General features: G+C 37.2%; 1 protein-coding gene across 8 annotated transcripts in view; it reads right to left on the reverse strand.

Annotated features, from left to right (window-relative positions):
- Positions 1-25,574, reverse strand: part of CACUL1 (CDK2 associated cullin domain 1) — a 45,259-nt gene that overhangs the window by 13,555 nt on the left and 6,130 nt on the right. For 2 of the 8 annotated variants that reach the window (XR_003253700.1, XR_003253701.1), the window contains exons 2-7: positions 24,476-24,602; positions 19,821-19,923; positions 9,398-9,493; positions 3,369-3,471; positions 2,157-2,310; positions 1,576-1,949 (exon numbers count right to left, since the gene is read on the reverse strand). Coding sequence is in view for 3 of the 8 variants with exons in the window: in XM_026067059.1 (XP_025922844.1) it covers positions 3,369-3,471; positions 9,398-9,493; positions 19,821-19,923; positions 24,476-24,602 (429 nt within the window). In the remaining 5 variants the exon portion in view is untranslated. Of the gene's footprint in view, positions 1-1,575; positions 1,950-1,984; positions 2,311-3,368; positions 3,472-9,397; positions 9,494-19,820; positions 19,924-24,475; positions 24,603-25,574 lie in introns of all 8 variants that reach the window. The other 6 variants (XR_003253702.1, XR_003253703.1, XM_026067059.1 and 3 more) reach the window with 4 other exon arrangements.

Raw genomic sequence — 25,574 nt, forward strand, 5'->3', positions numbered from 1 at the left:
AGACAGCATTCTCCTCCAGTGGCTAGTAGGTATTATCTGCATCTTTTTGTATTTTGGAAGGTTCTCCTAAATAAGATGCTGCATCTTTGCTTCTTATGTTCAGTTGTTTTGCACACAGCAAATTCTCCCAAACCATTTAATACAGTGGCCTTATCAGCAAGAACCAGCTTTAGGCTTCATAAGGAAAATAATCAGGTTATATTCACTTAGTTCATATGGATCCACTTTAATTTGAAGAGCACTGCCTTGACAAGTATGTGTGAGTGTGTAAGTATTTCATATAAACACAACTGTGTTCATGCATCTGTGTCCTGTATAATTTTTAAGGGTATTTAAGAGCCCAGAAGTGCTCTAGATACTAACAGCCATTATTTTTTTTTTTTTAATTTCCTCTGTCCAAAAACAGAACCAGTGTTTGTGCAAAGTTTGTGCAAGTAAAGTTCACTTATGCAATACTTCTGCAAATAATGAATTCTCGGCCTTGATCACAGGTACTCTCCATTTTCTTTCTGCAACTAAGTGTTCAGACAAATTCTCCCACAAAAACCTTTGTACCAGGAGTTCATTTTGCATCTTCCTACCTTCGATACCCAGCACAAGGACTGGGGCCTGTTTAACCAGGGGGAGTTTGAGCAAGATCAAACACTAAGAAATCTGTGCTTCACTTTCCCTTTCTGACAGTTTTCTTTTGATTGGTTGTTTTTTTTAAGTGGAGTAGGAGCATTTCCTTAAATCAAGTGAACTTGAAATATAGTCCTTCCTGAATACAACTTTAAATAGAAATACCAGCTTCCAGGCTTTGACAGAATGACAAGATTCTACAAACAAAAATCCCTGTGTATGAAAAACATAATAATAAATTTCAAGAGCAAAAATAGATGTTATTCTTTCCCTCTAAGTCTAGATCTCAAATTGATTAAACTGATTTTTTTTTCTAATATATGGAGGGGAAGGCATGCTTCTTCCTGCTGAAGTGGCTGCTGCAGCATCTCTAAGAAACATCCAAGAATTCCATTTTTCTATATAAACTAAAAATTCAGTGACTAATTTCCTAAGCACATCTACTCAAAGACTTAATCTTCTTCCTCGTAATAACACTTTTCTGTTGAACCAAATCTACATTCAAGTATCAGAAAATAGTATCACACGTAGTGGAAAACTATGCCTGTAAGTAAAGGCATAAACACACACTGATATATATCCTGTTTTCCTATAGCCTTTATACTTCTGCAGATGAAATTAATAAATTCACATCTATTCTGGTATGAATTTCAGTAAGCTAAAAGAACATGTGAGAAAGGCAGAAAATACAATACTACAACTTTTCCAGTACATCTGCAGTACTACATCACATGCCATGCATCTTCAATTATTTCTCAGTAAATAACTGAACTTCCTAGTTAGCAAGTTTAGACATTTACTTAGGCATTCTTCTACTCATTTTAAAGATCTAACAAAATCAGATCACAGTTAATAGTTCATAAAAGTCTTCAGAGTAAAACAAACGCTAAACAACTTAGTTTTAACAAGGTGAAAGTAAGACTGAAATGAAATCCAAAGGTTAACAGTGCTCACCATATATAGCAACAAAGCAGGTGGCAGCTTTTTTATTTTCTCAATGTTTTCTTCTTTTGATTTCTGCAACTACCACATAGGCAGGGAAAAGTAGGAGATACCAGAATTTTTTGTTCTCACTGCACAGTACCTTTCCTTTCATTACAACATTATTTATAATTTCTATTTGATTATCATAATTACAAGTCACAGAAAATGAATTATATAGCAAGACAGTTCTGAAGATACTCATGTCCTAAGAATTTGGCTGCACGCGTTACAAAACCTTTGTTTTCTCATTAACGTACAGTTCTTCACTGTCTGGAACACAGAATTAAAATGAGGTCATGTGATAGGCAGTGTTAGCTGAATTTTCCATGATATGGTCGCAACAGCTTCAAAAAAAAAAAAAAAAAAAAAATCACATTACCACGTTTCATGACATTCTTAAACCTCTTTAGCACAAAGTAAAACATCAGGTCCATGGGTTGGCACTTCTCATTCTTCTGCTATTTGCTTGGTGACCTGATCTGCTATAAGGCTAAAAGCTGTTCTTAAGAGATTTTTTCAGATGATAGCAACAAGTTGGCATTAGAAATCACCATCTCCCATCATTCCAGAGCACCAGATTCCTTAACTCCAGGATATTCATCTTGTTCACCCATTCCTCTCCCAGGATGCCCAGGTTCACAGTGACCCAAAAATACAAAGCTGCTTTCCCCCAGCCTTTCACTGAAGGGAAAAGAGCATTACTACCTAAACAGAAAGAAAAGAGAAATACAGCTTGACTCCAGTCACCCTAACTCGGTCTCTGTTTAGCATACAGATAGCAACTGCTTCAGAGAAGAGATATAGGGAAGTTGGATGAAACCAGAGACACAGCAGGGCCAGATGACACACCACAGCAGGGCACAAGGCTACACAGTGAACTCCATATAGTACTGAAGAACTATCATACCACACAAAGCGCCTACAACTGCCACATTGCCAAGGTGTTGGTAAATTGTCCATCACTAGTGCAAACATTCTCCAATTTAAACCCCAAGACTGGTTACCTCAGCCTTTGCTATTTGTCCTCTCGAAGAATAACTCTGCCAATACCACAATCCCTATGCCTACCCCAACACACACTGATGTCAGCAGGGTTGCAGGCAAGCATAGAGGTTCACAACATGGAGTTAACTGCAGGAATGCTTAAAGGGAAGCATATCACTTTAAGCATATTCTATTTGCATTACTCCTTTAGCTTTACAGAGAAAGGGCTGTCAGCGCTATGCAGTTCACTAATGAGCTGGGAGTTCTATAGTACATCATGACAATATCCTGCATCATAATTCTTTGGCTATGCCACATTCTTGATGACATCCATTAATATTTTGACAATGAAATTAGAAAAACAAAAGCATAAGCAGCAGCACAATAAAGTGTCAGTTATGTCAAAATCATGAGTCTTAAGAGAAAACATACACTGCTTCGCCAACATACTTAGGCAACTATGACTTCATACAAAATCATGCTTTAAAAAAATAAAATAAAATAACATCTAAAGTGTGCCATACTCTTTCATAGGGAATAAAAGAAACTGCAAATGTTGTAACAAAGACTCAACTTTAAAACATTTCATTTTTTACCAGTAACTAAAAACAAAACAGAAAAAAACCAATCTTCCTTCATATGCCTTGTAAAGGAATTTGTATTTAAGTCCACTAGCCATTTGCCATTTTCTCCCTATTTGCTGTGGATTTCTACAATACCTGAAAAAACTGCAGTTTTCCAGACTCCCATTTTAAGAAAAATTCAGTAAGTTTACTTACGCATTAGGTTGTAAATGTGCTTTTCTGCAACATGGTCCGTAAACAGCTTTATAAGGTCATCTTTTAAGTCTCTGTTAAGCTTGGTTTCTATGTAAAATTTATTCTGGAAAGAGAGACAGAAGCTTTTATGTTTGGTTTTCATAACAGTAAATTAAGTAAACTTACTTTCCCCTGAGTAAAAACAGTTCAAATTTTTAAAACAGAAATTAATTGACCATGTAAACTGCTTACTTCGTAATTGCATTTATGTTGTTCAGGATTGTTCTATGCAATAAAAACATGCATTTAGAATTATGTGCTACTATACACACTAATGAAACTACTTATATACTTCAAGTTAACAAAAATAAAAAATAAAGAGAAATATGTCTAAAAGACCTGTGGGAATACGCTTCATTTTAGAAGTTTATGTACGCTATAATACCAAAATAGGGCTGGATATCATGTTTATAACAAAATAAGCATTTTACTAGTGTCTAAAAATGATTAAGCCATTAAAACAGGTATATTACAATAATAAATCATCAGTAGAGCTAGCTGCTTTTGTGCTTCATTGATAATCTCAGAGGATCAGGAGTCAAAAGGAATTAAAACAATTGCAGAAATAAGTGATATATGCAAAGTTATACAAAATTGAACTATGTTAAAATTTTTAGAATTTTATTACCTTGACCCACTTGGCATTAATAATAAATTCTTTTCTTCACCCCTCAGAGGAAATTCTATTGGTGGGTTCCTTGAGGAGTTTTAAACCTAATATAATATTTGGTGTTATTCCTCAATTCCAAGCCTGCAATAAATAGCAAGATTTCCTGTCTACATTTCATTCATAGGTGGGTTTTAGATACTGAAATAAAGAGCTGTTTCAGGATAAATCTGCTGTCTTTACAATACTAGTATGCAAACAGACATACTGACTTCATCTGGACAAGATATATAATAAAGAGTTAACTAGACATAATAACAGAGGATCAACTTAAGTGTTCCAGTATTTTTGATTATTTGGGAAAGATTTATTGTTGGTAAAGGGTAGTTTAAGGGAGAAAGGTTTCTCACAATTCAAATCAAGTTTTTTCGTCTATCTTCTGAAGCACTGAGCCATTTAACAAACAGAACAAACCCTCAAAAAACTATTAGAACAATTTTTAATTTTTTTCCTGAAATCCATACTCTTAGCTATTACCAAAACTATAAACATATTGTAATAAACTTGCCATTCAGAAACCATTTAAATGTTCAAAGCAAGCATTCGGCATCAACTGTAGTTATTTATCCTTAATCAAAATTGAACCTGTTAAAACAAAGGCAGTCTTAGGGCTGAATTCATGCCCCCATTGAAGCTTAGGTTTCCATTGCAGCAATGAACAAAGTCATAAAATATTTTTAAAAATTTAGTAATTTCCTATTGCCAATTCTGTCACTTTAGTAACTCTACTATATAGCCTTTAATAAAGGGCTAATTACTCAGTTGTTTCACCCTCATCTGGGCCTGTTCTTTGTAAAGGTATTGAAGAAAAGGCTCTACAGACAGAGCTACTTACATTGTGAGAAAAAGACTAACTTCATTTTTAATGTTTTCTTGTCAAGGGTTAATTCACTTTGCAACAGAAATTCACAGTAAACAAGGGTGGTTGAACACCAGAACAGGTTGCCCAAAGATGTTGTCAGCCTCCACCCTTCAGGATACTTAAAACCTGACTGGGCGTGGGCCTAGGCAGCCTGCTCTAGCTGACCCTGCTTGAGCAGGTGGGTCGCACCAGATGATCTCCAGAGACCCCCTCCAACCCCAGCTATTCTGTGATTCTACGTAACAGCAATTGGAAGAATTTTTCCAATGCATCTTCTACCAAGTGCTAAGAAACACAATGTAATTTAGTCTTTCACCATACTTAATTTCCTAAACCACTTCTGTCTTGAGCTTCCTGAGTTAGCACTATCATGTAGGCATTGGTGCAACATACAAGAATGACCACAGTATCACAAGGCATCAATCTACTGATTTGATCCAGAATATGACAGTGTCAAATTAATGCACCTTTTGAGCTGACAAATGAGACACACCCAACTAAAGAAATAACCGAGTCCCTTCCTTTCCTAACATCATATCCTTCTTTCATGCATCTGGCAACAACATGCATAAGCAGCAACGCTTTCTTTTCTGCAAGAGCTGAAAAACCTATACCTTAAGTTTTATAACTAGACAAACAACAAAGAACAGTTTTAAGGAGGAGAGATACAACACAGCAGTATTCTGTTGCAAAATACTCTTCTCATTCACTCACTTGGAAAGACATTTCAAAAAAAAAAGTTACACTTGCAGATTTAAAACTATGAAAAACTATGTAAAATGAATACTTTGTTTCCAATCAACCCTGCTGAAAGGAGACAGCACAAGAACTGTAGTCTTCCCATTCTTGTTAGTGAAGAAGTAGGCAGACTTTTCATATAAGATGTCACTACCTAAGCTATATCAATATTTCTTGAAAAATTCATCAAGTCACTTAAAGGCTTAACAGACAGGTAGAAGGATAAGCAGGTGTCAATGCCCATGAAACTCAGGGGTGATTTAAGCATTTCTTCTAGAAACCACCTTATCATACAACAATCTGGCCAACATTGAAGACATGATTGTGTTAATGCCATTAAGAGGGAAAAAAAATTGAAAAGGAAAAAAGCAAACTACACAAGAATGCTTACTACCTCACTTTTTGTGCGTGTCTATATACACACACTGTTTATGTATGTATATATTATATACACACACACACAATGTCCTCTAGTTGATAAGCACCAAAGTGCAGTACCATCCAGTAAGAATGGTAACATTTTAGAGGCAAAGAAAAAATTCTAATCTCAACTATCTTAAAACCACAGGACTCATGAATGTTAGGCTTACTTCATGTCACAAGATAATAGATTCTCAGCTACCTCTCTAAACATAATCAGCAAATTAGACTATCACAAAATGAAAAGTATCTTCTGAATGTTCATTTGAATTTTTCTTGAAGTGGCAATATGATTCTTTTTTATTCATGTGTGCAGGCTGCTGTGATACATACAACTTCTAAGCTTCCAGAATAACCACATTTAGAATTATAAAGCATACAGAACAGTTATTTACTAGAAATTATTCCTAGGAGTAAAGCCTTTTGTACTAATCTAACTTCCAATTTAGTTTGGTTTAGCTGTAGTTCCAGCCTGAAATTTTTGAAGGAGCTTAAAATCAATGAATTTCGGGGAGAGAAAAGTACTTTGGCCCTCCATGCTTTCTTGAAAAGTCTACTTAAGCAGCAGAAGTCAGAGACAGTAAAATACACCGCCCTGTAAAAAAGAAAAACATTAGTGCTCCTAGCAAAATTGGGAAAAAAAAGGAAACTCTCTCAATCATGGTGTCACCCCTCTCAGAAGTTATTCAAGATAGGCTTGGAAACATACCTTGGTCAACATGCACAAGCAAGTTAAACTAGTAAGTTTCCTATATTTCTACCATTCACGTGCAAGAATATGGTTTGATACATACCAGGGAAATGAAGAAAAGTGCTGCTGTTGATTTCAAAGCATATAGGAATAAGCCTAAGACAAAATACAATGTCTCTTTCGCCAACCAAGGCACAAAAATATGTTCCAGTTGTATTAAGTCTTTAGGTTTTCCTTGGCTTCCTACATTTTTTAATGTTTAAGTATATATATAAAAAGTTTTCTTAAGTAGCAGTGTAATTACCCTTTCAGAACAAAGTTTCAGTGCAACTCAACAACCTTTGTTAAAACAATTACATCACTACCAGAAAAGGAAAACATTGTCATTTCTGATAAAAAGGCAGATTTCAACAACGTAGTCCACCCCACTTTAAATATACCTCTTAATATATTTTTAAGTAGCTGCAAAACTGTAATTCATAGTACAGAAAAATTAGGCTTTCAACTCCTGCAATTTTAATTGTACTAATTTGTATAATTTTATTTTCTTGTCTAAATAAAGGAAACTGCTGCTGCTCCTCTATGAATGAAAACTCAATTAGACTCAATGTAAGAATTGCAAAAGTGACTGCACATAAAGCACCTTTTAAATCATACAGAAAAACTAGAAGAAAATATTTTTCATCCTATCTTTTCTAGAGATAATTATCTCTCATGTTACAAGCAACACTGATAAATAAAATATTTGGGGGTGGGGAAGAGGAAATGAGTCTTAACTTTATATTATCCTTCAAAAATACATATGGAGGCTGAGCCAAATTAGCACTGCATTTGGCATAATGAGAATCGAACACAGAAGTCACTAGCACTTAGTACCAGCTTGAATGAAGTCACTTAAATGAGAAAGTGTTAGCAAGAACAGAGATTTATTACCTGATCACTAGCCATGTTTTAATGAAGCTTCTCCTTTAAAATAATAAACTAACTAAACTTTTTTTGTTCTCAAAGAAAGGAATAATCACTATTAAACTATTCATTTTATAGGCCTGCTAATTATTCATTAATAATTTTGACTATTTTCAGATATCAACTATACTCTTAAAAACCTTTATTTATTGCTTGACAAGGTGTAACTGCTAAACAGATTTCAATATCCTCCTTTATACGTGGCTGTAATGAGTGGGCTTTGTATCTAAAAAGGAGGAATGTTCTGAATTTAATCATTACTTGATGTTTAGAGTTTTTATCATTATCATGAACATTCTCTTGAATGTGATAATTACTGCAGTCTTAATCGATGAAGATGGATTTTGATCAAGAACCTGACAGATGTAAGCCTTCAATAAAAATACACACCTGAACAGCTTATAATTTAATATCCATTTACAAATGTAGATAAGTATGAGATTGCTTAAACATCTGCCTGCAATAAACAAGTCGAGCACATACAGGTGGAGAAATGACTAGCATCTAAAAAAATGTCTGAATGCAAGAAAGAAAAGCCTCTTCCTATTTTTTCCCAGCATTCCAGGACAGGAAACAGGGGAAAAATCTGTAGCAACTGGATTCTGTTCTATATTAACTAGATACAGAGTGGATTAGAAGGCATCCAGTTCAAGAAGAAAGCCAAATTTTTCTTTTAATATAACAAATCTACATGGTGACACTGTACTGAAAGACCATACCAAATTACTTGGTTTCAGGTACATCTGCTAAAACACAGATCAGCTTTTTAAAAGATATTGCTTTCCAAGTTCTTGAAACCTACCAATGAAAATAATTTCAAAAATTTAATAGTTACTTAATCAAAATCTGTTTAAATCCTTTTTAAGTTTCTTTCCGAACAAATATTTCCTTTATTCTTTATTTCTGAATGATGCCAATGCAAATACCATTTGTGAGAAGGTCATAATCCAAACTTATGTTATTCATTACCATAAAAAGGCAATAAAAATCTTGGCACTTTGACAAATGCTATGCAAGTAATAAACTTCAGAGATATGGAAGACTTCATAAATTCCAAAATCTGCAGGACAAATGGTTATAGCCAATGGTTTCTGAACTTCTGCAAATAGGCCTAACAGAGCTAAGAAAACAAATTTGCCTTCATCCAGGCAATGCTCTAAATTGCCTGACCAAGTGACACAGACATTTCCAATAGATAATACAGACTACTTTTCTGTCTGAAAGACAGAAAATGTTATCTGTCTTGTCTGAATTGGTGCAATTTAGAGCAAGAAATCTTCATCTTTGTAACCTGCCCAAGCTATCAAGCCAGCATATAACAAGCCAATAAACTATCTCTGTTCAAAAAGATGTAAATAATGACCTAACTACCTGGGAAGACCCTTTTCCAATCAAAACAAAAAACCTTTCCCCCTCCCAAGAAAGAAATACCAGAGAAAACCAATTGTAAATTACTCAATTTAAAAGCACTGGTTTACCTTCCTTTCCCCACAAGATTTGATCATAACTGTTACGTAGGTAGCAAAATCAGGCATTAATAAAATTCTACAAGAAAAATAATTATAGCTGCATTTTACTCTCTTCACTTTCAGTTAACATCTTGTGTATGGACACACTTTACTTGAAAAGAATTTTCTAAAACTTACCATATATATGAAAAGAGGCACAATGCTCTGCAATGCTCCCATATACTGTCCAAGAGCTACGTTAAATCTTTCAATATAGAGATCTGGAGGGCTGGCCTGCAAGAAACCGTAAAAGTCAGGTTGTAATTTGAACAAGAGAAAGATCTGGAACACCATGGGCTATGCTTTCATAGCAAAACTCCAAAAACTACAAAGTATTTGATAGATTAAGTCCACACAAAGCAAGCCACACATTATTCCAGAGTTTCTACTATAACTCCCTCCAGCAAAAACGGTTTTTAACAGCATTTGGTTTTTGCCTAGAACGGTGTGTCGGTGCCTAGCAAATGGCATGTCCAATATTAAATATGGTATGCCTATAATAAACTAGCATTTAGCATAAGCAAATCAAAACATTTAAACACTAGACATTCTTTTGAAAAAGCTCTATGTCAAGACTAGAATCCATAAGCAGATTTGAACAAGTGCTGTAGTGTGTGCACCGATCCCTTTGCAGGCTTTTACTCCAAGACAGTAGGGTGATATTAAGCTGCTGCTTTGCATCTGAGCTGGCATACAGCACATCCTTCAGCTCCAGGAAGCACTGTCCTTCACAGAAAGCATTTCTAAGTGTTTGCTGGGTCACATAAGGCAAGGCAAATATTCAGAGATGTTGAGCTGGAGGGACTACAAAGTAATGCCTCCAAATAGAGCTCTGCATCTGGCATCCAAATCAGGCCCACTAAGTCAACTACAGTCCTCCAATAGATAGCCTTACCCTGCAGCCCCAAGCAAAACATTGTCTTTCAAAAATTAAAGGAGCCTGCTTTACGATTGGCCCTGCTATATTCTGTAAAAAATACCATCCTTTCTAAAGGAGGAAATAAGGAAGCTAGAAAAGAACTATTTTCAGCAAGCTCAGTTAAATGGAGAAGGCAACCAGGAAAATGGGAAGCACTAAGCACCATTTCTTTCACAGACGCTTACTTAGAAGGAAGCGGACATTACAACATTCAGGAGTGCTCACGCGCACCCAGGGAAGGAGGCAGAGCTGCAGAGAACAGTATTCCTCCAGTATCCCAATCTCTATCCCTACCTACCCACATACAGTACTCTGCCTCTGGCTCACTTTCTTCTCCCTTCCCCCACCCCTTTCCCCCTTTTTGTGTGCGTGTGTGTGTTTGGGGGGGGGGGCAGATGAGCTGTCCTACTTCCTACTATTGATATACCTACACCATCACCACCCCAAACCCCAGGGCAAAGCACTGCTTGCTTGTAGAAATCAAAGTTTGTCTTCCCTTGCACCTTTTCCTCTCTGACAGTGCTAAGCAAGAAGAGCATGAAAAAAAATTTAGCAGCAACTAGAACCTTGTAAGAAAACAAGCTCAAAGATTTCTCCTCCAGCTAAAACATATAGTATTTGGTGTTAGAAACGCTCAAGACCAACTGCACCTCAACCACCACACCACTACTTAAAGCCCCTATCTTTAAGGAGATTTTTCATTCTTTATACACACATTTATCAGGGGCACTAAGAGGACAATTCAAATTTACATTGACTTTTTGCTTTATGAATTGTTCGGAATTTATGATTTTTTTTCTTTACATTAGCTTCTTTTACCTCCCTCCTTAATAATCTTAATAAACATGTGGGTAATGTTATTTTTCACAGTAAACACCTAATGATACAGAATAGACATTTCAGAAAGGAAAGCAAAACTGGCAAAGGAATAAAGAGGGTTATTCCATATGCTATTGCCAAAGGTTATTGCTCATTTTGATCATAAGCTTTTAATCTTATTGCAGATGCAGTTCTCAAGGGTGGCCAAAGTGCAGTTCACAATGTTAATAATGTATAAAAGTGGCTACCAACTCCAGCGGCTCCCTTTCATACATAATATATATATAATTCACTGTAAATAACATTCAATGAAATCTCCATTTCTAAGCAACATGTATTCCTGCTTCCTCTCTCTCCTGCTCCACTTTCTTTCTAAACCTCAATTTTAAGTATGATTGTACTAGCTGATTTGACAATTTCTGACTTGTCAAGACTTGGTATAGTTTCCCAAGATTAAAGAAAAAAGGAAAATTCTGCTTTAAAGAATGTGTCGAACAAAAGGTGACAACAGTCTGACACAGGATGCTGATCTCCTTACACTGAGAGCTTGCACTTTCCGTTAAAAAAGACAAGAGTTATCTGGAAAGTAAATGATTTAGCCACATTCACAGATTCTATCCAATGGAATAAGTCTAGTTTGCCACCACTGTTTACAGGAGACATTAAGATTTTATTTCTTTTTGCCCACTGAAGATGAAAACACACCCTTCCCTCACATCACAAAGTCCATGTCATATTGAGTTTAAGAGAACAGTTTTAAGAGGAAACAAGAACTGTGCACCACACTGTCTTCCAATAACAGTATCAAGAGTCCTTTGTTTATTAACTATTGCAAATTTACACTTTATCAAGGAATACCTAGAAGTTGTTGACTACCACCACCTTATAACCAAGCAGAAAACAATTGTTCTCGGTCAAGACCAAAAAGCATAAGACCTAACAGCTTCAGGGAAAGCACTCACTAGTATTAAGTAAATATTAGGCCTTGGTCTTAACCTCTAAAAATGCAAAATCATAGTGTTAACCGCTTAACTAATATGAATTATGGGGGGGGGGGGTTGAGTTTTATTCTCCTAATAATGTTTCACAGCAAGCCTCACAGCTTGACAGTCAAGACATTAACAAGAAAGTACTGAACAGGCATTTCCATTTGTTTCCAAATAACAACTTGACAAATCAAGCTCTCCTTGTTTCTTGCTTGACCTGTAAACAAAAAAGCCAAGCCAAAGAGAATTCAAGAACAGTTTTTTCAAAGTTTATCTATGAATGATTGTAATCCATGTGACGGAAACATAGCCACCTCATTGCTCTCATTGTTTTCTGTTCAGTGTGCTACTGTATGGCTGCTCAAAACTGCTAGACTGAAATCAATTACTTGTTTCAGCATAAGAACTTTCTGCACACATCTGTATTTATACTAATAAGACAACGACTAGAGTGGGACTAATTTTATATATACTGCTGATACACCAGAGGGCTGTGCTGCCATTCARAGAGACTTGGACAGGTTGGAGAGCTGGGCGGAGAGGAACCTCATGAAGTTCAACAAAGGCAAGTGMAGGGTCCTGCACCTAGGGAGGAATAACCTCATGCACCAGTACAGGTTGGGGGTTGACCTGCTGGAAAGCAGCTCTGCTGAGAAGGACCTGGGAGTGCTGGTGGACACCAAGTTAACCATGAGGCAGCAATGTGCCCTTGTGGCCAAGAAGGCCAATGGTATCCTGGGCTGCAGCAGGTCAAGGGAGGTGATGCTCCCCCTCTACTCAGCCCTGGTGAGGCCACATCTGCAGTAGTGTCCAGTTCTGGGCTCCCCACTACAAGAGGGATGTGGCACAAGTCCAGCGAAGGGCTACAAAGATGATTAGGGGACTGGAGCATCTCTCTTATGAGAGAGCTGGGCCTGTTTAGCCTACAGAAGAGAAGGCCGAGAGGAGATCTTATTAACGTGTACAAGTATCTGAAGGGAGGGTGTCAAGAGGATGGAGCCAGACTCTTCTCAGTGGTGCCCAGCGACAGGACGCGAGGCAATGGGCACAAACTGAAACACAGACAGTTCCATCTAAACATGAGGAAAAACTTCTTCACTGTGAGGGTGACAGAGCACTGGAACAGGTTGACCAGAGAGGTGGTGGAGTCTCCTTCTCTRGARATATTCAAAACCCACCTGGATGCGATCCTGTGCAACGTGCTCTAGGTGACCCTGCTTGAGCAGGAGGGTTGGACTAGATGATCTCCAGAGGTCCCTTCCAACCTTAACCATTCTGTGATTCTGTGATACTTGAGTTTTATAAACTAAAAAGCAGTGCTTACCACCAAATCTACTAAATACATGCTCTCCTGACTGCACAGATGTTGCTAGGTTTCTCCTATTTAATGGCCATCATTAAAGTAGAGCTCACATTTAAAATCTCTATATATTCAGCTATAACCATGACAAAAATAAAGAAACTGTTTAGGCTGAAAGTTTTCACTCTTGGTCTTAATCCAGAAAAGACAACACATCCATTCAGCTGTTTTAACTACGGGAGGGGGGAAATAAAGTATGACACTTGCTTCTTAAAACCATATGTATAAAAACCACTCTTCTCTTACCTGAGGATCTGTACTAAAGCAGCTGTTCAAACAGAGAAAGAAGAATATACTGCCAGCCTAAGGTTTTCCAGGAAGGAAAAGGATCCTTCACTCCCCATATTGAATCAAACTGACAGTTAGGTTTATCTTGTTCTAGATACTCTATTAGGGGAGACAGCTTAAGTCCTCTCCCACAGTTGCTCTCACCTGTCACTCACAGTGCTAAGAACAGTTTTCTAGCAGCAACCCTATAATGCATCTGCCCACAGGAGCTGTGAAAGTTTGGTCAGATTTCTCAAATTGTGATGGATTGCATTTAACACTTTCAGTTTGTTTTTGAGAAGACCTCTTTCCTAGCATGACTTCCTATGGCTGCTGTTAAAAGTTGATGTTAAGGACATCATTTAACCTGCTCACATACTGGACCACATTGGACATCTCACAGCACTAAGAGACATGACAAATACTAACAAAAACACATTTGAGGGAGGATGACATGCAAGATGTAGACACCTTCAAACAGAAGTAGTTAGAGACCCAGCAAACTAAATGACCTCTTATTTGAAATCTAGTAACTAGTCATTCCAATTAACCTGTGAGCAACAAACTGAGCTATACATGAAAAAGGTGTTGGTTTTTCAGTTTGAGAGTTCAAAAATATTCTTTGAATATCATGCTTTGATTCAACATATGAAGGAACACCAGAACACAGGCTGCTAGCTCGAAACAACTCAGAAGCGGCTCATGAGAAACAAGGACACATTCTTTTGCTTGGGAAACACAAAGTTAATCTGTTCATAAACAGTATTCTGGCACAATCGGCAATATATTCAATAAGGCTTGCATTCCTATACTGAATGGGCAGTTCAGTTTTTCTGGGAACACACTCACTGCCAAAATTTCAGCATACATGCTGCAGCATCTCTCCCACATCTGCCAAGTGAGAAGGAAAAATGGCTTCAGCTACACAAATTAACCCGCTATTCATGCAAGAAATGGTCTGAATCTTTTAAACTAGTTTTCATTGTTGCTCAATAAAATGTGATTTGTTTACTGGGCCTTGCAGAGCAGATATGCGATCCCCAGGTCAATGTCACTAGATAAAAGTACTATTAAAACTTTTTAATGAAAAAACAGACATCAAGTCAAAGTACAAATCATCCAAAGAGCAACTGCATCATCCTGCTCAAGCGTGCCCTCAAAACTGTTCAAAGCTGTATAGCATCATGACATAGTCTCATAATCGTCTTGGAGCATTGTCAGTCAAAGATGTAGGCAGCATTTCCATTTCCTTTTTACATAATGTTTATGAAACAGAAAGACATAGTATTTAAGCATCACCAAAATTCTGTTTAAACATAAGAAATCTTCAGAATTTTTTTCATCTAGTAGATACACATTCATTCATGCTACATTTGCTTACATCTTTCTTTGATTATATCAGGGTCTGCAGCACACAGTTTAGTACAAGAAAGTAAAAGTGAGAGCATGAATGCAAGCCTTTTTGAAAAGCTGCAAGTAAGGACACTTTTCTCAGGTTACCTCAAGCAATGTAATTTTTAAGGGCAATTCTGATGATGTGGTAACTCCTAACCCCATCTCCAGTCAAAAGCCATCTTTTTTGATGTCCATATATTAAGATGCACACATTTCTACCACTTCTGGTTTCTGCCTTCAGAGTTTTATTACTGTACCATTCATTTGATTCAGTTCAATTCACTGCGTGATCACAGCATCAAAGGCTTGTTTCATGACAGTTAAACAACATTCCCCTTGCAAAACTGATGGGTGAATGCCTACAGCACTGGAGATAAGGGGTTTTCTTCTTTTAAAGACCATACGCCAGATAAAAGAAGAGACTCTGATTGGCTGTTTAAAAATGCATAATGGACCACAGTTATTAACAGGACATTCCAATGACCCAAATGGACTTCAGCAAACACTAATAATTTAATGCATTCAGTAACAAGAGTTAGGAAATGTGAGATTTCAGTTTTCCACCTCTACTGCTTTTTTCAGTAGGCAGAACATAGTGGCGGCAGAGCTGGTTTCTAAGTATTTGAGAAACTAACACATCTCTGAAGTATTTCAGGGATGAACCAATTTTAAATTTGAAGTTAATTTCAGTATTATTTCTGTGCTACAAGAGATGAGTCATCAGTTCCTGAAGAAGGCTTTTTATTTCTCATTTGGCTAGCAAGCTGAACAATGTTCCCACACAATAAAAAGGATAGGCTTCTTCACATGGATGGTGTATATAACCTGGCCTTACATAGCTACATTAATAAAGTCTGGTCATAAGCTCATTAGAGATCTGATTCACTAAGATTATAGAAAAAATGGAAGCACAGATGATCTTGTCAAAAGTTCTGTCATACAGCCTGGTATAACTCTTCAGTTACAATATATACCACTATATAAAGGTAACCAATGTACCTTAGAAGGAAAGCAAAATAGATCTACAAAGCAATTTATGGTAGAATTAGGCAAAGGAATGCCCATCAAGAATCACTGCGAGAGGGTAACCTGACACACAACATGGCACAGTCAGTTCAGTTTCACCAATCACTCAAAGCACTATTTGGTCACACTTTTACACCACCCAGACGATATGCAAAGTGCATAACAAGGTAAACATTACAAGCCTCTTCTAAGGTTTATACATCTTCTATAATCAGAAGAAATATTGAAGGTTATACAACCGTTTCTAAAAGATTAAGAAGCACAAAAAGCAATCCAAGGCTCAGAGCCAGGCCTCTGACAATTACTAAGCTGATAAATACAATAAGGCTATCAGATTAATATTTCAGGACAAGATGGGAAAGGAAATTACAGTTCCCTCACCACTGGATGGTGGAACCCCATATAATCATAGGGAACAAGCGGAAGGCAAACATGAAACACAGAATGGAAAAAAAGAAAGAACAGAAGCGGTAAGGAAGGAACAGGTTACCCACAACAGGTATGCTGCCAGATATTTTTGGGAACAAAAGATGATCAGCTGAGTGGTATGATAGAAAGCGCTCTATTCCTAGAGATTTGACAGTCCTTAAGGCTAGGATAGCAGAATGTTTTTTTTACCAGACTACAATACATATTCTTCCAAGTAAACAATGGCTAAAGAGGTATTGTCATACTTTTAGACAGATGGAATTCAGCTAGGGAATTCTGGCGTTTTACCTCTACTGCTTCTGTTTGGTTTGAACTAAACATCATGCAAACAAATTTGTGTTTATTTACTTAAAGACCAATTCTCACATATTAACTTCACTGAACATAGAAATTACCTACAGTTAATGAACTCAGCTGTTTCTGGCCAAGATTTAGAATTGATCGATTCCTTTTTTCTCTTTTGCTCTAAATAAAAACAGTGTGCAAAATGACAAGGAACTGCTTTTCAGCTCTCAGTCACTTCCTAAAGGAGTTGAGATTATTCTAACTACAATGAAAATATTCATCTGCACTTGCACAAAAAGGCTACTGTTATCAGGCACCAGCTCAACATGACAGTGCATTTTGACATTTTAATGTTTTGAGTCATAAGAGGAGTCCCTGTCTCAAAGAGCTGATGGTCTCATGACAAGCAATTAATATCACCCAAGTTTATTTCTCCTTCTCAATAGATAACGTTCACCGCTCTTCACCCAATGTCTAACGTACAGACGTATCCATCGCTCTGCCCACATTCTCACAATGCCTCTGCCACCCGCGCAGGGCGGAGCCGCGCCGCCGGGCTGCCCTCTGCTGCCACCTAGAGCGCCGAGGGCGCGCAACGCGCCCGCGCCGCGCAGCCCGCCGCCGAGCCGCGGCGCGCGGAGAGCAGACACGGCACCACGAAAATCATGCTATCAGGAGGCTCTGCAGTGAATGCAGCGCAGGAGGAGGATCAACTCTAGTAAGGCTAGAAACAAGCCAGGGTAAGTCTGGCCAGCCCCTGAGATGCTCCTGCTTTTACATTTTGGCATCTGACAGTTTTACTGCTTTTGCAGCAGATGAGTTGCTCCTAGGAAACAGCTTGCTCTGGCTTGTCGCTTACATGCAAATGTTCTGCAATCCACCTGCCAAAGAACTATTGCACTTTTATGCAAAGAAGCTGCTCAACTTGTCCAGAATAAGACACTGCACTTGACAGCCATTTTAGTTTTCATGATCACCCACTTTCTCACCCAAAACTGATATTCCTGCCTGTGTTGGGCTACATATGTGTCCCTACATGAAAAAAATTATCTTGCATCAAGTCACACATTGCCAGTTAAACAGAGCTCAGCAATTACATTGAATATTGCTGGCAGTTGGGATGACTTTGTCAGAGAAAGCAAGACATCACACAGTGTGCATTAAAAGCATTCACATAAATAATGCTTTATTGTTTGGCTGTACGAACTAAAAACTTCCAGGAATTCAACAGCAGAAGTGAACAACATCTACAGAGAAATTGGGTAAAGGTCTATCACCACTTAAGAACAAAGAAAGTGAGTCAACATCACCAAAACATAATAAGATTAAAAACATATCAGGATAATGAAGTATGTTCTAGGAAAGTAATTCCTTAATAGTCAGTTTCACAATCCAAAGTTAAAGCATATAGTTTCTTTACAAGACAATTTTCTGAGGCATCCAAATTTTACTTCAAGATGCTCAAAAGAGGGATTTAGCATCCAAAAACGTAAAGTCATATTTGCTTTAGATAAAAATCACATCATACACTTAAATCAAAGATTATATCATGTTATATTACAGTCCTCTTTCACCTGCCATAAGGTGTGTCTAACCTATGTAAGGAAACTTTTGCAAGACAAAGATTGCATTAAATAGTTGTCTCAATTATTCTTTCAACAACTGATGTTCAACAGGCAACCTTGTTTTTAAGCAGATGCATTTTAGTGCATCTATGGGCTACAGCAAACTTAAACTAGCTGCTTCAGTCAGTTTTAAAACTTAAGAAGAAAGTGCCAAGGACTGTCACAGAGTTCTGAGTTTTCCCAGATTCAAAATAAAGCAGTACACTACCACGGATATATCAGAAAAACTGGCCAAACCTGTACAGCTGCAATGATTCTTAGTTCTCACAATCAGAGGAAAAATTTACAGGCTACACTGGTTCAACAGGACCAGGGGAAGACTTTATTCTAAATATTATGTCCATCCATGATGACCAATTTTCACAGAACAGCTGAGGCTGTCACTACCTGAGGAACAAAGAATTGTAAAGCAGAAAAGAAACAAAGAATCTCGCTCAAGATGAGCTAAATATTTCATAGTCAAAGACTGTCCCAAAGACGACATCCATTAAATTTAGGGACGTTTTTTTTCTTTTAAGGAAACTAAGAAGAGGAAAAGGGTGAAACAAGCGAGAACATCAGAATGATAAAAATGCTGTATATATATATGGACATACATGTTTAGCCATAAGTATCTGATATGGCATATGAAACTAGTTATCAGTTATTAGAAGCACTGTGAAGGAGCTGCTGTGGTTTAGGTTTCCTGCATATTTGGAGTCTCTGCTTGACTCACTGCTAGTCAGCACAGAACTCTAACACCAGTTTTGGAAGTGACAAAAGCTGTAAGGAAATATAATAGTGCTGCTGCTACAGCAATGACAATTTGGAGATTTTAAAAGGAATTTTAGACAAGGAATACACACAAAAACAAACATGGATGCACAAATAAGATATGCAGAGAAGGATAGGCATACACAAGCTGTATTAGGACTGCTGTAAACCACTGACATCTAGAGATAGATACAAAAAATGCAGAATAATCTGTATCATAAAATTTTCATATGCAGCAATTCATTATGTATACTTCATAACTCTTATTTAATTCACTTCAAATATTTCCTCTAGATATTCACTTTTGCGCTGCTTCTGATGCACAAGGACCATAAACAGTTTATATAGATTAACCCAATGTCAGACATCAATATCATGTGCTCAGATCCTGTTTGACTGCAATATTTACAGCCTAGATTACACTCTAGATTTTCTAGTATCCAAACTTTGATTCTTTATTATATTCAATTTTAGCCACTGTGGTTCATTTTTCTAAGGCTAATCAGATGCTGTATAATTTGACCTAAAAGTTGGTATTCTGTCTGATAGCCAGTTAGTAGTGAATCAAGTAGTCCACAGCTCAGTAAACTAGTGTAAATTAGTCTTAATAGCAATCCCCTCCATGGTCCATCTACATGCTGCTCCGATATAACCACAGATCCCAGGAAAGACAGAATTAGATTGTGCAGCTTCTTACCTGCAGCTCCTTTGAGACTCTCTCTAAGTGGTTAGTTATCTTTTTTATTAGGTCACTATACATCTGTTCCGAATGCTGCTGGCATACACACTTATACACACAACTGCAGAAACAAATATAGGAACAAACGATGAACTTACAACAGTTTGCAATGAAGAGTAACAGACTTTAAAATATTTTGTTTAAGTCACAATTTAGAGGATAATAAGGTTTAATGAAATGATTGCTGAAGTTTCAAATACAACCTAAACTTGCAATGAGTTTCAGAACACTTCCCAGTCACCCTGGAAGCCCCAGCATCCAATCCCTGACTTCACTTTAAATTTACAATGAACTCTAACAGTGTGCTTCTGAAAAGCTGGGATAATTGTCAACAGCATACCTCCAACTCTGGCTTTTGTCTCTGTACTCCCCCCCCAAAAAACCCCTACATGAATAAAATCTCCAGTAAGTTTAAGAATTATGTATATTCTAGGGCAAAATCCTTACTAAAAGATGGGCAACACTGAGAAGTAGTTATAAAAGTTGCACCAAAATAATGCTAGTATTTTAAAGGAAACAGCAAAATTTATAAAAATAGATCCAAGGATGTGACTCCATCCATTGTTACTTAAATTCTAAAAACCCCTGTATCTTCATAATATATGAAGATGCAGTGAAAGAGCAACAAACTTTAATTCTACATTCCATGGCTTGGCTGTATTAACTCTGATCTTCAGTGTTATTTCTGCTTTTAAAAAATATCTTAATATTCTCATATAGCATGCAGCTAGACTTACAGCTTGTCTGCAGTAAGTCTATGTACTAAGAATACATTTAAAACAGTTATAAAACAAATGTGTGTATTACTTTCAGCAAGAAGTTACATTAACTTAGTCAATCTTCAGGACTGACACTAATGTTATTTATATCAAGCAGCTTTTAATTTTCTTTTATGCTTTCATTCTTTAGGTCAACATTTTGAAAAACTAGCTACAAAAATCCAGAAGCACAAGGGAGACTTCACCTCATAGCTTGGACAAACTGACTCTCATCCCCACGCCTTTATTTCTGCTCTCCTCTCTCTATCCTTCTATATGCACTACTCTGACAGCAAGCACTTTCAACCAGTGACTGCTCCTTTAGCACATACCCATAAAAACTCTATTTCCAGTAAGGTTCAGATCCCAGACTTGAATTCTGTCTGCTTTTAGTAGTACTTAAAGGCTAAAGCCATGGCACAGCAACATTCTTTATGCCTCTCTGGTGCAGTGACTTGAACTACAACATCACAACTCTCTTCTGATGAGGTGGTATAAAGAAAAACAAACTGCAAAGACAGGATTAAAAAAAATTGTAAACTAAGGGCTACTGTAATTCTGTAATGTAATGAGATGTTAGGCACTAATACCAAGCTTTCAGGGGCCAAGACAGCTCACTCAGTCGGTAACTGCCACCATCAGTCTTCCTGAAGAGGGTTCAACAAGCAAGTTATCACCAAAAGATCCTAACAGTCCTTTATACTCTAGAATTCTACACATATTGCCTTTGGAAACTTCAAAAGCAACAAAAATACTCTGTTCATCCCTATACAAAGTCTTCACCTGACAAACCATACTGTTTCTTAAAAAAACCAAACAAACAAACAAAAAACACCTCTCATCCTATTATATTTTGAAAGTAATTATCTGCAGTTAGATATTATTAATCTCCGGGCAACAGAAGTCTATTTTCTTTAGCATCGGGTCTGCCAATAGCAGAACCTATTCTGGAACAAGCAAATATAAAAGGCATTTTTGTATGATGCAGTAACAGCAAAAATAGCAATCTAATTTGGATCAGAGCAAAACACACAGGTAAAAAAAGACAAACTGATTTTTGCGATCTCTTCAAAACCAGCCAGCTAGGTGATAACAGCAAACTGCTGTACAGTTTTGTTTACTCAATAACTAACCAGTATATAGCCACTACCACAAGTTGACAGTTTCATTTGTAACTATCTAATTAAACCCAATTTTCAAGCACGTCTGCTTAATGTTACACACAATATTACTGTACCTACTCTTGCAATACATTCTATAGTCAAACACCAGTCTTTGTATGTACGTGCACAGCGTGTTTACATTTTATTTGAACACTTCTACTTAGAGGTTATTTCCCCATTTTCAGATCCTGTTTTCAGTTCCTGATTGTGGGTTGATCCTCTGAATCATCCTTGCCCTCCTGCCACCCAAAAGAAGTCACCAGCTTGTTAGTCCTTTAGCACAATTCAAAACCTTAACAAAATCAAGCCCGAGTAGGACATTAGAAGATAGCTAATTAGTGAGAGGAATGCAGATCTGAGATTTTCAGGTTCTCTTGAAGAATAATGATATAATTGCATTATACTTGAGAAGTAGTTGTAAAAGTTGCCGAAAGTACAACTTAATCATTCACATTTTCCTCACCTCATAAGTTTCCTTTACAAGTTTCTCCCAAAATATTTGAGCCTTTTAATAAGAAGTGACTATATACAGGCAGGCTTTGGGCTCAAACATGAAAACGAATCACACTGTGGTAACTTATGTGCTAACTGATCCATGTAAATATCTGTATACACACCTCTTTCAGTGCTGTGGACTAGACACTTACAGATACCACTGATCAGATGAAATACAGTAGTTCTACTATCTAAAAGGGTATTTCCAGTTTGCATTATAGAAACCTTGATTCCTTTAATCAGCACAAAGGTGATCAAAAAGACCACTGTATTTTCAATTCAGCCTCACTATAAGAAATAAAGATATACAGCTGTTTGAACCACTGGCATTAAAAAAAAAAAAAAGAGCACCCCATCTTTCAGACTAAAAAACTAGCCTAGAGAGGCAGAGAGAATCCAACCCTTAAGTCTGCTACAGACTTCCTGTAACACTCCAAGCAAAAGTCATCACTAGAATTCAACAAAAAAAAGCAGTTTTTATTCTGTTCTCAAACTATTTTCTCTAGATTTTAAGTTTAAGCAAAGAGAGACTTCCTGAAAAATAAAACAAAAACTCAGTTTTCAGAAGAGGCTGTGTCAGAGTAATTATGTCCATAAATATAGTATTTAGGAAAATTCAAAAATTGACATGCTAGCTTTATCACTAATGCTGAACTCTAGACAATAGCACTAATATTGCCCCAATGTATACATATTATCTAGGAGAAACTTAAAACCTGTTATTCCTTCAGTATATAAAAACTTTTGAAAAGTAAAAAGATGACAAAGATAAAATCCATTTATCTGGAAACCATAACTAGGTATAGATCTACTCCAGATATGATAGCATTAATTTTACACACCTACTGTTCAGCAGAGATCACAATCAATAGATGTCAGCTTAACTCGATTGCTGTATGCACAGAGGAGATTTTGAGCTGGGGAGATTATTTTGATTACTTACACTGAAGTTTCAACAACATTTCTCTTAACTCAAACTGACCATCTCAATTATTCACACAGATGCTGCTGTCTGAGTCCTGGTTAAGAACAGTTCCAATAAACTTCTCCATTCCTCTCCCATATTTTTTGAAGTTTTCAACTGGAGTTAAAAGGGAAGACCTGCCATTGTTGTATCTGTACCTACTCTAAAGCTTCAAAGTGGAGAGACAAAGCAGCTAAGAGCATGTGGGCAAGGAGACAGTAGGGCTGAGAGGCTCAAAAACCTCAAAAAAGAATAACAAGTGACCAAGATGCCTGTGTAATTTTTTGGAGTGTAACACAATGGCAGGGAAGAGAGCAGTGCTACTTGTAGTGCTAGCAAGGGCCAGTGGTTTTACTGGCATCTTGGCCAGTAAAACACAGCAGCTTCTCACCAATTTCCCTCATATTAACCTACACCCTGGGTATCTGTTCACCCACACTGAATATCAACAGAAAAAAATTCCCTTTTATCCAACCTGCTAAGAAACTCTCAGGTCTCTAAAAACTGCACCTACTTTAGCAATTTGGTTTTGAAGCAAATCCCCCTACCAACACAATTACTGTGCACTGGCTTAATCTGTAGGGCAATTTCAACGAGTGACCTAGATTCCTTTTGGAGCAAAGTACCAAACAAAAGCTCCATGCCAGGTGCAAATCAGATGTTGTCCAGATCAGAATGAAGACACAAGGGTCTGAACCAAAACTGGTCCTTCAGACAGCCTCTAACCAGGAGTGCAGCAGGCTGGTTGGTCAAAGGGAAAACTGAACTAAATCTAGTCTGAAATCAAACACCCAAATCACAGAGTTTAGACTGAGGAATCTCAGTAACTCTGATTTACTTCTGCACTTCTATTGCACCAAATTAATTGCTATTAAACATGACAAAGAAGCCCTTTGAAATATTATATCAAACATCTAACATGCCATTCTTTTCCTCCCCTATAGTTAATGATGTTGAGATTTTAATTCACTTCTTAATATATTACATTGAACAACTGTGGTGGAGATTACTTTAAAGTTAATGTTTTCAGCACTTAGGCATTTGTCTTCTTTAACATTTATTCCTGTTAACACGAAATGTAAAGATATTTAGAGAGTATTTTTACCAGTTTAAGTATCCCGTACCTTTCCCCTTTCCTACCCATACACACAAAATATGATATATGCATAGGCTGCAAAATAGAACAAACATTTAATTTAGCAATAGTCATGTAGCATTTAAAGATTTCCTTACCTGTATATTTGTTCATAGGAGATAGGGATGTAGTCACCAGGACTTTGAGTTAAAAGCTGATCTATGGCACTGTCCAGCTTTGGCCAATATGTGCTCTTATAGTCTTCAATTGTTATAACATTCATTACTGCAAAGAAAAGACAAAACTATGTTTAGTAACTTAAACTAGAGAGAGCAGAAGCAAGGGAACAATCAGCAGTTTCAGATCACACTGATAAGCTGGCCAAAGAAAGGGAAGAGTTCACTTCTGCTAGGATACCCTCATCTAAAAATAAAGCCCATAATTGAAATTGTACCTCTATATTTACAAAAATCAGAAAATCAGCCAAATTAGTGCCTGGATACCTTTTAGGGTCCCATGCAATAAGGAAAAATGAACTCTTGGGAGTTCTGATATGACAAAAATAAATAAATAAAAGCAGCTCAGGGACTTGACTAATAAATTACACAACTCTGTAGCAGACCAGAATCCACAATTAACACTAAGGTTCTTGCATACAGAAGAACAAGGTTCAGTCAGGATTGGTGTTTTTTAGAATACTCCTTTCCAGCTAAAGTATCAATTTTACAAGTCTCCGATGGTGCCAGCAGCTGCTTCCCCCCATCAGGCACAGTAGTACCTTTTCCAGATAGGAATCAACCCAATGAAGAATGAGAGGCATTTACTTTCGTGTTCCCCATTACTCCCTGATCTTACTCCTGACCCAACCAACTGCACCTTTTCCTCCAAGCCACTTTGGGTGCCTTTGCTGACACAGAAGAGTTTCAAGTTCTCTCTTTTCAGGCAAGATTTCTGAATTAAGTACATATGGCTCAATTCCAATAGCACCCATCTTAGAAGAGTTACTAGAGCACCTTCTCCTCCAGAGACAGACTTGCAGGACTAACTTGCTGGCTTGTCACACCACCATAGCTTGTGAGTATCCACCCAAAGCCCTCGATAACCAGCAGCACAGAGCATATTTAGTACCAAGCCTGACCAGCGCAGGGAATCTAAAGTCATTTCTTTATTTGAACTCCATAGGTGGGCCAGCGCTGTATGGAACAGAGAATGAAGGTAGTTCCCACCTCAAATAATGCAATTTAAACACCACACTGA

The sequence above is a fragment of the Apteryx rowi genome, unplaced genomic scaffold (genome assembly GCF_003343035.1).
Source record: "Apteryx rowi isolate R43461 unplaced genomic scaffold, aptRow1 scaffold_253, whole genome shotgun sequence".
Lineage (NCBI taxonomy): Eukaryota > Metazoa > Chordata > Aves > Apterygiformes > Apterygidae > Apteryx > Apteryx rowi.